Source organism: Stenella coeruleoalba (genome assembly GCF_951394435.1).
Source record: "Stenella coeruleoalba genome assembly, chromosome: 21".
In the NCBI taxonomy this organism is placed as follows: Eukaryota; Metazoa; Chordata; class Mammalia; order Artiodactyla; family Delphinidae; genus Stenella; species Stenella coeruleoalba.
In genome coordinates this window covers 6,210,803-6,226,721 of record NC_137167.1, presented here as the reverse complement: position 1 = coordinate 6,226,721, position 15,919 = coordinate 6,210,803, and the positions used below count along the sequence as shown (strand labels likewise).

Below are 15,919 nucleotides of genomic sequence, written 5' to 3'. Positions count from 1 at the left end.
ACAGACTGGAGTGGTAATTCTGGAGGTCTAAAGTGAGAAAGAGAAAGAGAGGGAAAGAGAGATTGAGGTTTAGAACTTTAATGATCTCAGATTTTTTCCAGGGACACTCATGGTATCCCTGTTTTGAGACTTCTTTAGGATTCCTTGGCTTACTCTTGACAGGAGTCTCTCTCTTTTTTTTTTTTTTCTGTACGCGGGCCTCTCACTGTTGTGGCCTCTTCCGTTGCGGAGCACAGGCTCCGGACGCGCAGGCTCAGCGGCCATGGCTCACGGGCCCAGCCGCTCCGCGGCATATGGTATCTTCCCGGACTGGGGCACGAACCCGTGTCCCCTGCATTGGCAGGCGGACTCTCAACCACTGCGCCACCAGGGAAGCCCTTGACAGGAGTCTCTTAACCTGAACTGTTTCTAGGACCAGAGGAACCTCAGTTGCAGAGAAGCCAGCTTTCTACATAATGAGATGATGTCGCTGTGGTAGAAGAGGCTTGTGCCTCTTCTTCTGGTGTATTTTAATTAACTCGTACTAGTTTATGGCATTATTTTCATTGCCTCTCCTGCCATTCATTCTTTTGACTTTTGTACTGTTCTTTTTAACCATTGGAAAACATTAAATTTTAGCTCATGCTATACTTTATCTAAATTTCTGTAAAATCACAAAACTAATTTTTTTTTAAAGTGGCACCTTGTATGTCAGGGTCAATTGTATCTCAATGAAACTGGAAGGAAAAAAATAAAGGACAACAATAACAAAATAAAATGACAACCTTGTCCTTCCTTCTGCTCTGGGTTATTGGCAGATATTCTTTCTTCTACTCCCAGCAAAGTGATGGAGTTTCCTATTAACGTGTGTGTGTGTGTGTGTGTGTGGGTGTGTGTGTAGTTTAGATATTAGAAGATCAGTTATTCTGCTTTGGAAACTTGAATAACTCATATTGTCTTTAACTAGATAGACTATTTCTCAGATCAGTACAGATGGCAGATATCACTTTTTTAAAAAAAGTGTTGTTTTGGCTTTATTGATCTAGGATGTGTTAAAATCATTTTATGAAGTTCTTAACAGACATGAAATAAGTGACTAGAGGTTAGGGTAAGATCATTATGTATGAAAAACGTGTAGCCTTATACCTTTTTTTTTTTTTTGCCTTTATGATGTTTGTGTGTTTGACAGAGAAGAAGAGCTGTCCTGCCACAGACCCGCTATGTGGAGCTGTTCATTGTCGTAGACAAGGAAAGGGTAGGATTGGTGACAGTTTTTCTTCTTTTTCATGAAAAGCAGATGAGAAGTGAGCATCCCATGAAGGAAATATTAAATATAACGTATTTGTATTGATTTCTGTTAAATGTAATTTAAAAACTAAAATGACTTTTTTTCTTGATACTCATACATGATATGCCTAATACCTCCAGAACTGAATGTAGCAAATGAGATTACCTCTACCTTTATTTTTTACTGGTGATTTTCTTCCCCCGTTCTTTTGGGTGATTGGCATATGCTAAATTTCTTAAGTGAAACTGTTCTGCCTCTCAGTTAAGCTCTTGAGACTTTTTCAGAGACATTTAAAGGACTGTGGTGATAAACTCAGTTAATCAGATATTGCTTTGTTGCCTAATAAAATTGCTTTTCTTTCTAGAATTTCAGCTAACCTATTTAAGAGACAGAAAACTATCTATCTAAGAGAAAGATATCTCTAAGAGATATCTATCTATCTATCCTATTTAAGAGTTAGAAAACTTCCAGGTTCTTGGCATGCTTTAGAAGGGAGCAGAGGAGAATAGGTCAGCTTAGCATTTACTATTTATTTTATTGTACAGGATAACACCAGGGCATTTTCCTTATTCATACTTAAGAATTGTGCTTTACTCAACTAAAAAAAGTTATGTGTCTATTTCAGCATTTACAGCATTACCAATTTTAGATACAGGTGCTATATAATTTAACCTATAGATTATTTGAAATGTTTTGTCTGACTTGTACTTCCAACTTTGTTGTTTGTGCAAATAAGCTGTTTGCAGAAACTTAACACAGTTGACAAGTCCTTTCTTGTAACCTGCAGAGACAGTTTTGAGGATTTTTACGTTTTTTTTAAAAAAAATCCCTTATTGTATGTAGACTGGAAAAAAAAACAAGCCATATTTTTAAGAGATAGAAATATATTCAGATTTGTTCATTATAGGTTCATTATCCTCAAGTGTAGAAGGAAGAAGCATAAAGGAGTATGAACAAGCATGAACTTTGTCCCAGATAATGTGTAAAATGTTCCTGTAGAATGTTGTGGACAAGTGACAAAAATAGAGATTTGAAAAGTTTTTCTTTATTACTCTCTCCACATAGGTATAAAATGGTTCAAAATAAAAATGGTTCTATTTTAATCAAACCTTGTCAAGTGTATTAAAAAAATTTTTTTTTATTTAGGAGAATCATGATAAAATGTCTAATTAATAAAATCTGATATATTCTGGTATTAATGCCCTTATCATAGAGCAAAACCACATAATCTTTTAAAAGTGTTCTTTTAATTAGTTATTAAATTGGTTATATTAAAATAATATTAAAATAGACATTTGGATTTAGCTAGATCTCAAAGAAGTGAATCAGTCATAATCAACTGGCTTAATATGGTTAAACTTTTTTATATATCTCTATATTTCTATCTACATATAATGTTTTCACTAGTGAACGTTGGTTAATTTCTGATAATTAATTTAGCCCAGAGTTTAGAAATTGGTTATTGGTAATGTCGTTAGCCTAAGAGGTGAAAGGATCAGGAAGTCTTTCAGATTGTCTTTCATTCCTTTATCTATGTATTTTGATTGTTTTAAACTCTACCTTTGTGAAATGCTTGAAAATATTTTTGCATTAAAATGAATTAAAGACTGTTAAGCATGAAACTCATTTTAAAGTTGTACTGCTTTGGAGAAGATTAAGATTTCAGTGCTTTTTCATTATTCATTTCACCCACGTATCTGCTTTTCTTTTATTCCTATTTATCACTAAAATGTATCCTTTAGACTTATTAGTTTGAAATGCAGGAGAATGTCTAAGTGCCTCAGTTTTTGGTTCAGAGGAACTATTTGGATTCTTATCTTCATTGTAAGAGATTAGAGAAATTTTATTCTTAAATTGCTTTGGTGATAATGATTTCCCTTCTTTGCTTTTCAGTATGACATGATGGGAAGAAACCAGACTGCAGTGCGAGAAGAGATGATTCTTTTAGCAAACTACTTGGATAGCGTGAGTTGTATTTTCTATCAGCTGGGATTATTCTGTCCTCTCCTCTCACAGTCTCCGAATGGAATTTTAAAATTGTCTCATTTTGAGCTCTGATTATTCTAGAGCCTAAGTAAGTAACTCAGTCTTTCAGGGGTCTGCTCTCTAATTTGTTTTGTAACTGTTTTATGTTTAAAAGTAAAGTATAATTGTAGAGAGAGAGACTCTGAGACAAGCAAGAGATTTCGAATTAGCATCTACTTCATCTTTAATGTCAACGAAAAATTCATCAGCTGATCTAAGAAAGAAATGGAAAATTTTATTTAACCAAATTTGAGGATTATAACCCAGGAAGAGCATCTCAGAAAGCTCTGAGAACTGTTCCCCTCGTTAGAAGTCAAGGTACAGTTATATAAGTTTTTTGAGACAGAGAGCTGTACATTCAATGAGGCATTATTGACAGTTTACACAATCGAGATTTAATTATCATCGTGGCCCCTAACAGGTCAAGAAGGAATGTTATCTTTTAAGGAGTTGTCTTATTGATGCTAGGAGAATGCTGCTCTTTATGGTTGAGCAGGTATTTCTGCCAATGGGGGAGGTTTGGTCGATGCCTAATGCAGATACACAGTGCACAGTGCGGGGAGAGAGGAGGCCAAAGGGCAGAGAAAAATGTATTTGTTTAAATTTTTCTCATCTTGCCATAAAATATGACTTTTATTTCATAGCAGATAGGCTAAGGTACTTTGGTATTTATAGAAAGATCTTTGAATTTTTACTGAGAGAATCTTATTTTAAATAAGGCTGCCTCCTCTGAAACTATGACACTGTGTGTGTGTGTGTGTGTGTGTGTGTGTGTGTGTGTGTGTCTATGTGAGAGAGAGAGAGAGAAGGAGGGATTTGGTTTGAGATTTTGGAGTTTATTCATCCAGTGGGAGATACTGGAGAATTAGTATCTACATGTTCTTATAAGATAATTTCATCTCTAAGTTGTTCCCCTAATACAAATACCAAGCATAATAATGATGATGATGATAATGATAACATTCTATTGGATATTTATAACATTCTAGAAACTGAGTCAATTGCCTTACATTTATTAACTCACTTATTCCTCACAGTATCTCTGTGAAATAGATATGAGTTCCATAATTCTTTATCTGAAACCTTTGGGGTGCATGTCATTAGAATTTTAGATAAGAGTTTAGGTAGGTAATATAGTTCACTTCGCATACATTTATAACATATAGTTCACTATGTATTACATTACACCTCCAACAGGGTCCTGGGGTAGCACCTTGTAATCAACCTCATTGACATTTCTGTAGTGAAATATATGAATATTTACATTAAGTGAGCTAAATATGGAGTATAAATAGGCTTGCATTAGTTTAGGGAAAGTTTTGGAATCAAAATACCCCAAACTTTAAATATCCAGAGTTTGTCAGATTTTGGAATGGAAGATAAAAAGGATTTTGAATCTTTACTTTTGTTTTATGGATGAGGAAACTGAGACCCTTGAGAAGTTAGAGTCTCATTATATTGAAGGGAATTTTTTTGGAGGGGAGGACTCCTGTTTTTAATTTAAGTAGTTGTGTTACTTAAAAGATATTCTCATGTTGTTTATTTTATTGTATTATTTTTTATTGAAGCATAGTTGATATACAATATTATATATGTTACAGGTGTACAGTATGCTGTTTCACAATTTTTAAAGGTTATACTCCATTTATAGTTATTATAAAATATTGGCTACTGTTCCTTGTGTTGTACAATATATCCTTGTAACTTATTTTATATATAATAGTTTGTACCTCTTAATCCCCTATCCCTGTATTGCCCCCTCCCTTCCTTCTTCCCACTGGTAACCGCTAGTTTGTTCTCTATATCTGTGAGTCTGTTTCTTTTTTGTTATATTCACTAGTTTGTTGTATGTTTTTAGATTCCACATGTAAGTGATACTGTACTATACTTGTCTTTCTCTTTCTGACTTATTTCACTTAGCATAATACTGTCCAAGTCCATGCATGCTGCTGCAAATGGCAAAAATTTCATTCTTTTTATGGTTGAATAATATTCCATTGTATGTATGTGTATATATATACCTCACCTTCTTACCCATTCATCTGTTGATGGACACTTAGATTGCTTCCGTATCCTGGCTATTGTAAATAATGCTGCTGTGAACATTGGGGTGAACATATCTTTTCGAATTAGTGTTTTTTCTTTTTTCGGATATATAACCAGGAATTATTCTCATATTCTTTAATAAATTTTATATATTTTTATTTGTTTTCTTTCCAGATGTACATCATGTTAAATATTCGAATTGTGCTAGTTGGACTGGAGATTTGGACAAATGGAAATCTGATCAACATAATCGGAGGTGCGGGTGATGTGTTGGGGAACTTTGTACAGTGGCGGGAAAAGTTTCTTATAACACGTCGGAGACATGACAGTGCACAGCTAGTTCTGTAAGTGATTTTTTTTAAAGGTACTATTAATGGCATGATCAGAATAATAATTTTTGCTTTTTTTCTTTTATTAGAATCATATTCTGTTAAGGTTTTTGAGCATTCATTTAAATGAGGAAAATTTTTGCTACTATAGGACAAGTGACAGTATGATAATAAGACCTGTCTTTTGTTTTGGAGCCTCTGTGACCTTTATCCCATGTCCTTCTTCCTCTTTCTTGGGTTTACTTCCTCATTTTGGGATGGCATGTTTTCTAGTTTCTTCTTGTGTAAGGATATATTGAAAGAAAAAATTTTGACCTCTTGCATGTTGGAAAATGTGTTTCATGGCCTCGAAACAGAATTTAAAAATTATCTCCTGTACACCAGAAAGTAGCAAAACATTGTAAATCAACTGTACTTCAATTAGTAAAAAAATTATCTCAATTTGAACTCTGATTATCCTAGGGCTTAAGTAACTCAGTTTTTCAGAGGTGTGCTTTCTAGTTTGTTTTGTAAATTTCAGGTTATTTTGCTGAGTATAAAATTCTAGGCACGAAATTTTTTCCTTCGGAATTTTGAAGGCATGGCCATTGTCTTTTGACTTCCAGAATTACTATTGAGAAGCTTTAATTCACTTTGGTTCCTGATCTTTTGTATGTGGCCTTTTTTTTTTTCTTCTTTGGAAACTTGTAGGATCTTCTCTTGGTTCCCAGGCTTCTAAATTTTCCTGATGCTATGCTTTGGTGTAGGTCTTTTATCACTCACTGTGTTGTGTTCTTAGTGGGTAATTTCAATCTTGAAACTGCAGTTCTAGGAATTTTTCTCAAACTATTTTGGAGATGATTTCATCCTCTTTATTTTTATTCTTCATTCCTTCTGGGATTCCTTTTACTCAGCTATTGAGTTTCCGGTGCTTGTCCTCTAATTTTATTATTTTTTGTCTCCTTCTCTTTGTCTTTTTGTTCTGCTTTCTGGATATTTCTTTAAATTTACCTTCTAAGGTTTTTATTAGTTTTTCATTTCAGCTATCTTATTTTTAATGTTTAATATTTAGCTCTTTTTTGTCCCCCTTAAAATTTTTATATGGTCAAATTCTTTTTTTTTTTATCCCAACAAAAGGTTCCACATATTTACTACTGAGCCAAAGCATTAGTGCAGAAACACTGACACAAAGAGAAAAATCACTTTCCTAATAAAACTCATCCAGCTGTTTGGGTAGTAGTGATGTTCTCAGAGTGATATGGTAAGATGCAAGTGTCCTTGACCCAGCAAAAATGTGCGCCACCTCATATGCGAGGCTCCTTACAGACCTAGCTTGGTTCTTCTCCAGTGTCTTGTCTTGGAGTTGTACCTGATTTTATTACCAGTCTTCATTTGAATCCACTGGGGAATGGGACGATTCCCTGCTTTTGTTTCTTGGCCAGGGATCGCTTGATCCTGAAAGTCTTGTGAGAAGACATGGCGAGGAGCAAATTTAACCGTACGTAGGATGGCAGAGAAGAGAAGAGAAGAGAGCTGGTCAAATTCTTATTTCATGGATATAATAATTTTTTAAACTCTCTTTGAGATATTTCTGATATATTTTTAAAAATTTTCTTCTTTCTACATAGTGTTTTCATGGAACCATAATAAAACTTAAGCTTATGTAATCACTTAATACAAATATATTCCAAAAGTTAATACAAAACCCTCACTTAAAAATACTAAAAAAATTTCTTGCTTCTTAAAAATCTTCTGGTTGGTGGGCTGACTTTTTGCCAAAAAATGTTTTATGTAATAATTTTTGCCTTCCTTAATGCTGATGGTACCTAAAACTCAAAATTTTTTCTGAGGAGAAATTTCCCTTGATTTAATTAATTAATTTATTTACTTATTTATTTAGTCATACCAGTTAATTTAAAGCAAGGCACTGAGAATGCCTAAATGGATTTTTATGGCCCCATAACCACAAAAGCTTGATCCTGACATTTTAATTAATTTTTAGTAAAATTGTACCTGGAAGTGTCCTCATACCCTGGCAGTGACCATGCCTTCTCATTCACAGAAGGAACAGGCACCAGGCACACTCCCTGTGCTTTGCCCAACCACACCTACCAAGCTGTCTCCTCTGCTCTCCATCTGCCATGTTAGAGGCGTTTCCCAGATGTCTAATAATCCCTGGTTGTTTGTGGTTAGGAATGGGGTACTAAAATTCCTTTCGGAAGCATTGAGGACATAAGTGGGGCTTGGGGACTGTGGGGTTCACTACAAGGTGATCTGGCTAAAATGTTTTCTTGGCAATCCCCTTATGTCAATATCTCTAGGCCTCTTGTCCTGGCTGTTCAGATGCCCGAGAGAAGGGTTTATTCATTCATTTAAAAGATATTTCTTAGATGTATTCCTAGGCTCTGGGGTATAGTAGTGAACAAAACAGACAAAAATTCTTGCTCTCATGGAGTTCACATTGTGGTGGAGGAGATTTACCTCATAAGTGAGATAAATAAGTGTATATAATATGCTAAATAGTGATAAGTAGTAAGGAGGAAAAATAAAGCAGGGAGGGTAGAGATAGAAGAATTGGGGGGAGTGAGGTTGAAAATTTAGGTAACTTGGCGAGGGAAGGCCTCAATGAGAAGATGACCTTTGTGTAAAGACCTGAAGCAGGTGAGGGAGTGAGTTAGGGCTGTATATTGGGGAGGAGAGTTCCAGGCAGAGGGACCAGGTCCTTAGATACAGGTGTGTCCGCGATGATTGAGCAGCCATACGGAGACCATCGTGTCTCTTCTGTTTCCTGTGCTCCCTGCCTGCAGCCTCCTGTGTGAATATGTCATTTTGTTACCTGATCTCAATAGAGTTTTTGAATAAATAGATATACTGCATTTTAGGAAGGTTTTTTCATCTAGAAGGTACAAAACAAATTGGTTTGATATCAAAAATGTATCTTCATTTGTCTGAAAAATGAATTTGTAATATTAATCTCCACTCTGATAATAAAAAAGATGTCTTTAATTGAATTGTGATTTTTAAAATGTTATTTACCTTTGCCATTTTTCTCCCAGTTTTCATAGGGTCTACCAATCAGTTTAAGATTACCCAAAGAAATAGGAGCAATGTGTACCTTTTCCTCCCCAAGTACATTTTATAACTTATACCTGTTCTCTTCATTTAGGAAGAAAGGTTTTGGTGGGACCGCGGGAATGGCGTTTGTGGGAACAGTGTGTTCAAGGAGCCACGCGGGCGGGATTAACGTGGTATGTTTTGTTCTTGATGTTCATCTTTGGAATCTGCATTAGGAAATGTCCAACATTCAGTGACTCTGTACTTCCTCTCCTAGTCCTTACAGCGATATTTTGGCTATTATGAGGGACATGGTAGAAGTGGCAGATGTGTTCTTTCCCTGGAGACTGAATTAAGTTTTCTAATATTTATTGTGTGTTTATTAGCGCCTCACTTTTTATGGATGAGGAAACAGAGGTTCCATTTGAGAAAATTAAGTCAGAACCATGAACTTGTTTTCCCATCAACCACCATGAATAATCTGTTGGTGCTAAAGGAATTGATCTGTTGCTTAAAGAGTCTATCTCTATCATCAGTATGTTAAGTCACACCAGTTTCCTACTAGACTGCCGTGTCTACACACTGATGTTGGATGCTTGCTTTATTACGTAGGCTATCAGTATTGTGATGAATTTCCTTTTGTGAAAAAGTAATCTGAGAAACAAAAAGCATATCCTTTTTGTTCAGAAACCTAATGAATACCTTCCTGTGTTTGGGCAGTTTGGGCAAATCACAGTGGAGACATTTGCATCCATTGTTGCTCATGAGTTGGGTCATAACCTTGGAATGAATCATGATGATGGGAGAGATTGTTATTGTGGAGCAAAGAGCTGCATCATGAATTCAGGAGCATCGTGAGTAACTGAATTCTTTCTTTTTATTCTTTTTCCTTTTGCTTTTTTAAAACTATTGAACATTTGTTTAATGCTAAAAATAAACAATGAATTGTTTGGATTGGAGTAATGTGTATCTTTTTGAATTAGAGTTTTCCCCAGGTGTATGCCCAGGAATGGGATTGCAGGATCATATGGTAGCTATATTTTTAGTTTTTTAAGGAACCTTCACATTGTTTTCCATAGTGGCTGCATCAATTTGCATTCCCACCAAGAGTATAGGAGGGTTCCTTTTTCTCCACACCCTCTCCAGCGTTTATTATTTGTAGACTTTTTAGTGATTGCCATTCTGACTGGTGTGAGGTGATAACTCATTGAGTTTTGATTTGCATTTCTCTAATAATAGCGATATTAAGCATCTTTTCATGTGCCTGTTGGTGATCTGTATGTCTTCTTTGGAGAAATGTCTATTTAAATCTTCTGCCCATTTTTTTGATTGGGAAGTTTGTTTTTTTGATGTTAAGCAGTATGAGCTGTTTGTATATTTTGGAAATTAATCCCTTGTTGGTTGCATCGTTTGCTAATATTATCTCCCAGTCTGTAGGTTGTCTTTTCGTTTTGTTTATGGTTTCCTTTGCTGTGCAAAAACTTTTAAGTTTAATTAGGTCCCATTTGTTTATTTTTTGTTTTTATTTCTGTTACTCATTTTTTAGAGAGGGATCCAAAAAATATTGCTGCAATTTATGTCAACAAGTGTTCTGCCTGTGTTTTCCTCTAAGAGTTTTATAGTATCTGGTCTTATAGTTAGGTCTTTAATCCATTATGACTTTATTTCTGTATATAGTGTTAGAGAATGTTCTAATTTCATTCTTTTATATGTAGCTGTCCAGTTTTCCCAACACCACTAATTGAAGAAGCTGTCTTTTCTCCATTGTATATTCTTGCCTCCTTTGTCATAGATTAATTGACCATAAGTGCATGGGCTTATTTCTGTGGCTTTCTATCCTGTTCCATTGATCTATATTTCTGTTTTTGTGTCAGTACCATACTGTTTTGATGACTGTAGCTTTGTAATATAGTCTGAAGTTAGGAAGTGTGATTCCTTCAGCTCCATTCTTCTTTCTCAAGATTGTTTTGGCTATTCAGGGTCTTTGTGTTTCCATGCAAGTTTTAAAATTTTTTGTCTATTGGTAATTTGATAGGGATTGCATTGAATCTGTAGATTGCCTTGAATAGTATGGTCATTTTAACAATATTGATTCTTCCAATCCAAGAACACGGTATATCTTTCTATCTGTTTGTGTCATCTTCAACTTCTTTCATCAGTGTCTTATAGTTTTTGGAATACAGGTCTTTTGCCTCCTTAAGTTGGTTTATTCCTGGGTATTTTATTCTTTGATGTGATGGTAAATGGGATTGTTTCCTTAATTTTACTTTCTGATATTTTGTTGTTAGTGTATAGAAATGCAATAGATTTCTGTGCATTCATTTTGTATCCTGCAACTTTACCGAATTCATTGATGAGCTCTAGTAGTTTTCTGGTAGGGTCTTTAGGATTTTCTGTGTATAGCATCATGTCGTCTTCAGACAGTGACAGTTTTACTTCTTCTCTTTCAATTTGAATTCCTTTTATTTCTTTTTCTTCTCTGACTGCTGTGGCTAGGACTTCCAAAGCTATGTTGAATAAAAGTTGCAGGAGTGGGCATACTTGTTTTATTCCTGATCTTAGAGGAAATGCTTTCAGCTTTTCACCATTGAGAATGATGTTAGCTGTGGATCTGTCCTATATGGCCTTTATTATGTTGAGGTATGTTCCTTCTCTGCCTGCTTTCTGAAGAGTTTTTGTCCTAAACAGATATTGAATTTTATCAAAAGCTTTTTCTGCATCTATAGAGATGATCGTATGGTTTTTATTCTTCAATTTGTTAATGTGGTGTACGGCCTGTTTTTTAAAGTGCGTTATTTGTATTTTCATGGGAGAGCTGGATTTGACATGAACACAAGTCATGTCTTTCCTCAACGTGTGCTGGAAGCTATCACCTTAGCAGGGGTTGGGATGGGGAATGGAGGGGCTGGAGCTGGAGCTGGGTTTGTGACGGGACTTCCCCTCTGCTCAGTGGCAACACTGCCCTATTGGGCCTGGGGTTTGGTCCCCAGTTGCTGGAGCACGAGCGCTGAGGGTTGGGTCTGAGCCCGCTCTGTTCCCTTTAAGTGTGTGCTGTCCCCTTTCCCAGCACCAGCACCCTCTCCCTGGGGTTGGGGGGAGCAGTGCTGGGACAAGAGGGGCTGGTGTGGGCACTCAGCGTGGGTCTGGGCACAAGCTGCAGCAGTCCAGCAGCAGGCAGAGATCTGCAAACAAAGACAGTTTTGTTTCTTTCTTCCCAATTTGTATGTCTTTCATTTCCTTTTTTATTGCATTAGCTAGAGTGGTCAGTTTTGTCTGATATTAATTTAGCTGTCCCAGATTTGTTTTTTTTTTTGGTAATGTTGACAGTATATGTTTTCTATTCCTTTACTTTGAACTTTTCTTTATTCTTGTGTTTTAGATATATGTTTCTAAACAACCTATATTTAGGTTTTATTTTCTTAATCCAGCCTGGCAATATTTGTCTCTTAATTGAATCATTTAATCTACTTACGTTTAATATGATCACTAATACACTGTATTTATGCAAATGTAGGTGACACTGATTATAAGATACCATTATTAACATACCACTTAGAATGAAAAAAATGGTGACTATCAAGTTAATTCAAATTTTAAGATGAATCTCAATTTCAGGGTATTTTAAATGTGTAAAGAATGTGTTTTAGAAAAACACATCAAATCTGCTGTATTACAACTGTGGATTTTAGTTCCCTGCTAAAATTTTCAAGCTTCTCATTTTTCTCTCTGACCATAGGAAGCATAGATTTTCTCTTCCTGGGTTATTGTTTGATAATTCTAGTATCTAGAGACTTTATGGGACTATATCTGTTTTTTTTTTCCCCTTATAGTGTCTTTTAATTTTTTTATAGTTCTTCTCACAGTATCTTGTGTCTTCATGTTATGTTTTGATAAAGTATTGGGTATTATATTTGAACAAGTTTTGGTAAGAAATAATTTGAGAAGTAGGATTATGTTATCTTTGGCATATTAAATCTTCTTTTTGAGGACAGATTTCCCACCTACTACTTCATATGCTATTTCATGAACATTAGTTGACTGTTATAAGTTAGGCTTTTTTTTTAGATGCAAGTGATATAGATGCTAGTGTTTTTACAGATAATCAGTTGGATCCAGTTCTGTTTAAAAAGTGGATAATTAACTTTGTAATATAATTTTTTATCATTATTTAAGATATTTGAGGGACCTGGTAGTATTCCCCTCACACACTGCTCTTGGATTCCTGGGCGTGTGAGGGGTGCTTTTTCTGGGAGGTACCTTTCTAGAGAAATGGCTTTCTTAACTCTGTCCCTCAATGCCACCTACATCAGAAAGCCTTCATAATCAGAGGCTTTTAAAAGAGTGCTCTTTTTTAAAAAAATTGATCTGATTAAGTGCCATCACTTAGAGTTCTTTCTTAGGACTTCCTGTTCCTAGGCTGTGGGGTTAGGATGGTAGTGGTGGAAGTGTGTTTTGGTTATTTCCAGGTTAGTCATAGAGAGAATGTTTTAAATGATAGTTGGGTTTTTTTTGGTCATATCCTGGTGGACCATTTCCATCACTGTTAGTCCCATGTATCTCCTTTTGAATCAGTTTTATAAAACTCACCTAGATGTGACAGAAGAGATTCGGAGATGCTTTAGATTCATATCTTAGTTCCCAGAAGTGATAGAGAGTAGGGGTATTTTAGTTGCTATTATTCAAGCCGAGTGTCAGGAGAAAGATCATCCTTCTTATTACTGTAGGTGACATCCAAGGATGACTAGGGAGAGAATATCTTCATTTTATTATCCACAGTGTTAGTGAAGGTCAACGTGGGGATGTTTGTTATTATCTCCACATACTAAACAGCAGAAGAAGCGGTTATGATTTTGTTATCCTTTTCAGTATGATAGTCAACTTCATTGTGGGTGAAACAGATTTTTTTTTTTTTGTAGATTGCTTTAGGATCACACATATAAAACATTGTTTCTATGAGAAAATGTGTTCCAAGGACTGTATAACAAGCTTATTTCAAAAATAATCTGTTCAGAAGTGGTGAACTTTGTAGATTAAAATTAGGAGCTCAAGTGTAGGAAATATACACATATGTCTGTACAACTCCTGTGACTATCAGCTGATTAATATATTCTTACAGAAAACATTATTGAATATGTACTGTGTGGTAGGCAATGTACTAGCCATATAAAGAACAATAATAGGAAATAAAAAAACAATTGTTTAAATTGAAGTCTCCTTGTTTATCAGATAATTGTCACATGCTCTAGTTTGACATTTCTACTTGAGGTCCTTAGACTCAATCTCTTGTTGTCCTTCCTAAAACCTGCTCTGCCCCCATCTTCCCGTGATAGTTAATGATAGCGCCTTCCTTCTAGTAGCTCAGGACAAAAATCTCAGTCACCCTTGACTTCTCTTTTCTCACATTCTTTGCCTTAATGCCTATTTCTTTAAACCATATAAATAATCCAAACCCTTCTTACTGCTTTCACCACTGCCAGTTGGTCCGCCATCATCTGTTGAGTGGACTTCTTCCTGCTTAACATAGCAAACATGGTGATTTTATTAAAACGTAAATCAGATCACATCATTCCTGCTTCACGCTTTCCATTGTGTCATTCTGCTCCTTATTTCACTCATCATAAAAAGTCAGATTCTTGCAATGGCCTCTTCACACCTTGCTGTCTGTATCCCTCACTGTCTCACTCCACTCCAGCCACGCTGGCTTCCTTATCTGTTCCTTGAACAGGCAGGCCTCTCCCTTCAGGCTTTTGCACTTACTGTTTCTTCTGCCGGTAATGTTCTTCCCCTAGAAATCCAGTTTTGATTCAGTTGTCTCAGTATTTGAAGTGCCTGTCCTGACAGCTCTTTGAAAAACTGTAGTCGCTCCTCCCCCTGCAGAGGTCGTCCTCTTCACCTCCTCATCTTTTTCCCCAACGTGACTTGTCTTCTAATGTACTATTGAATTTATTTCTTCATTATGTTTATAGTCTGTTTCACTCAGTAGAATGTTGCCTTCACAGGGGCAGGGATTTTTGTCTGCCTTGTTTACTGTTTTCTCCCCTGCACGAAGAAGAGTGCCTTGTACATGATAGATGTTCCACAAATATTTGTTGAAGGAACAGTGTTGTACAAAAGGACTCCTCCTTACAATATTCCTAAGCAGAGAGTAGCAAGAAAAAGAAGAATGTGGAAAACGAGTGTTTTTGTCATTGTCGGAAATCTTGTGCTAGGTCTTTACTTTCTGTGTGACTGCTTTCCAGTCCGAAGAGCCAGGAGCCAGGACTGTCTACTTCCTGGGAGACTCTGGGCCGGTTAGCAAAGAAGAGTTTACCCAGGGGACAAAGTCTCCCAGAAAGGATCTGTTTCTTAGATTCCTTGGATGTACAGAAGACACGGAATCAATAGGAATGCTTTCTCAATCACTGTAACGTAACATGGTTCTCATTCCCACTGTTACTTTTGGTACCATTGCTCAAACTGATGAAAAAGATTCTTTCAGGGCACCAAACGCCCCCAATAAAATTTTAATGTGACTTGGATTTCTCAAAGGTTCTTGTTTTATAGATGAGTGTGTCTCCCACTAGTCTTCAAAAGTGAACCTAGCCAGTGGGACTATCTTATTGAGTTAAAGAGTAAAACAATAACTAAAAACAACCCAGCAACACATAGAAACACATCAAAATTGTGTTCGTATAAATACCACATAGACAGTTCAAGTTGGACCGTTTCTAGAAGCCCATCTAGCCTTCGGAGTATTAACTACAGTTCTTAGAAATTACCATCAGAGGCATTTGAACCTCAGACTGTAGCTGAAATTCTGCCCTGTGCAGGCTGCTCCTTGGTAGCTACAGTGCGTGCATCATCGCTGGATTCACGTTATTGTCACATAGCTCCTCGTAAGTGTTAGTGAGGGGAGCGCAGGAACGTAATTTCAACAGAGTGAAAAGAGGTTGGGGAAACAGAGCTCGCTTCACATATTTGGAGAACCTTTACTATGGAAGACAAATAAAACTTAATTCTAGAGAGGACTAGATAATTTTTGAGGTCTCTTCTGATGCTGAGATTTATGATTCTGTGAATATTTTCTGTATCTTCTGCCATTTTATTTTTTGCCATTTTATTTTATTTTATTTTATTTTTTTGTGTGTGGTACGCGGGCCTCTCACTGTTGTGGCCTCTCCTGTTGCGGAGCACAGGCTCCGGACACGCAGGCTTAGTGGCCATGGCTCACAGGCCCAGC

General features: G+C 36.2%; 1 protein-coding gene and 1 pseudogene across 2 annotated transcripts in view; one reads left to right on the top strand and one right to left on the bottom strand.

Annotated features, from left to right (window-relative positions):
- ADAM9 (ADAM metallopeptidase domain 9) overlaps positions 1 to 15,919 on the top strand; it is a 102,974-nt gene that overhangs the window by 35,617 nt on the left and 51,438 nt on the right. Inside the window, exons 7-11 of the mRNA XM_079909269.1 lie at positions 1,169 to 1,234; positions 3,161 to 3,232; positions 5,513 to 5,682; positions 8,813 to 8,894; positions 9,421 to 9,554. Coding sequence (XP_079765395.1) covers positions 1,169 to 1,234; positions 3,161 to 3,232; positions 5,513 to 5,682; positions 8,813 to 8,894; positions 9,421 to 9,554 — 524 coding nt within the window. The remainder of the gene's footprint in view (positions 1 to 1,168; positions 1,235 to 3,160; positions 3,233 to 5,512; positions 5,683 to 8,812; positions 8,895 to 9,420; positions 9,555 to 15,919) is intronic.
- Positions 5,697 to 8,888, bottom strand: LOC307179725 (large ribosomal subunit protein eL39-like; annotated as a pseudogene). The gene has a single exon. The product of its transcript is annotated as a large ribosomal subunit protein eL39-like (transcript).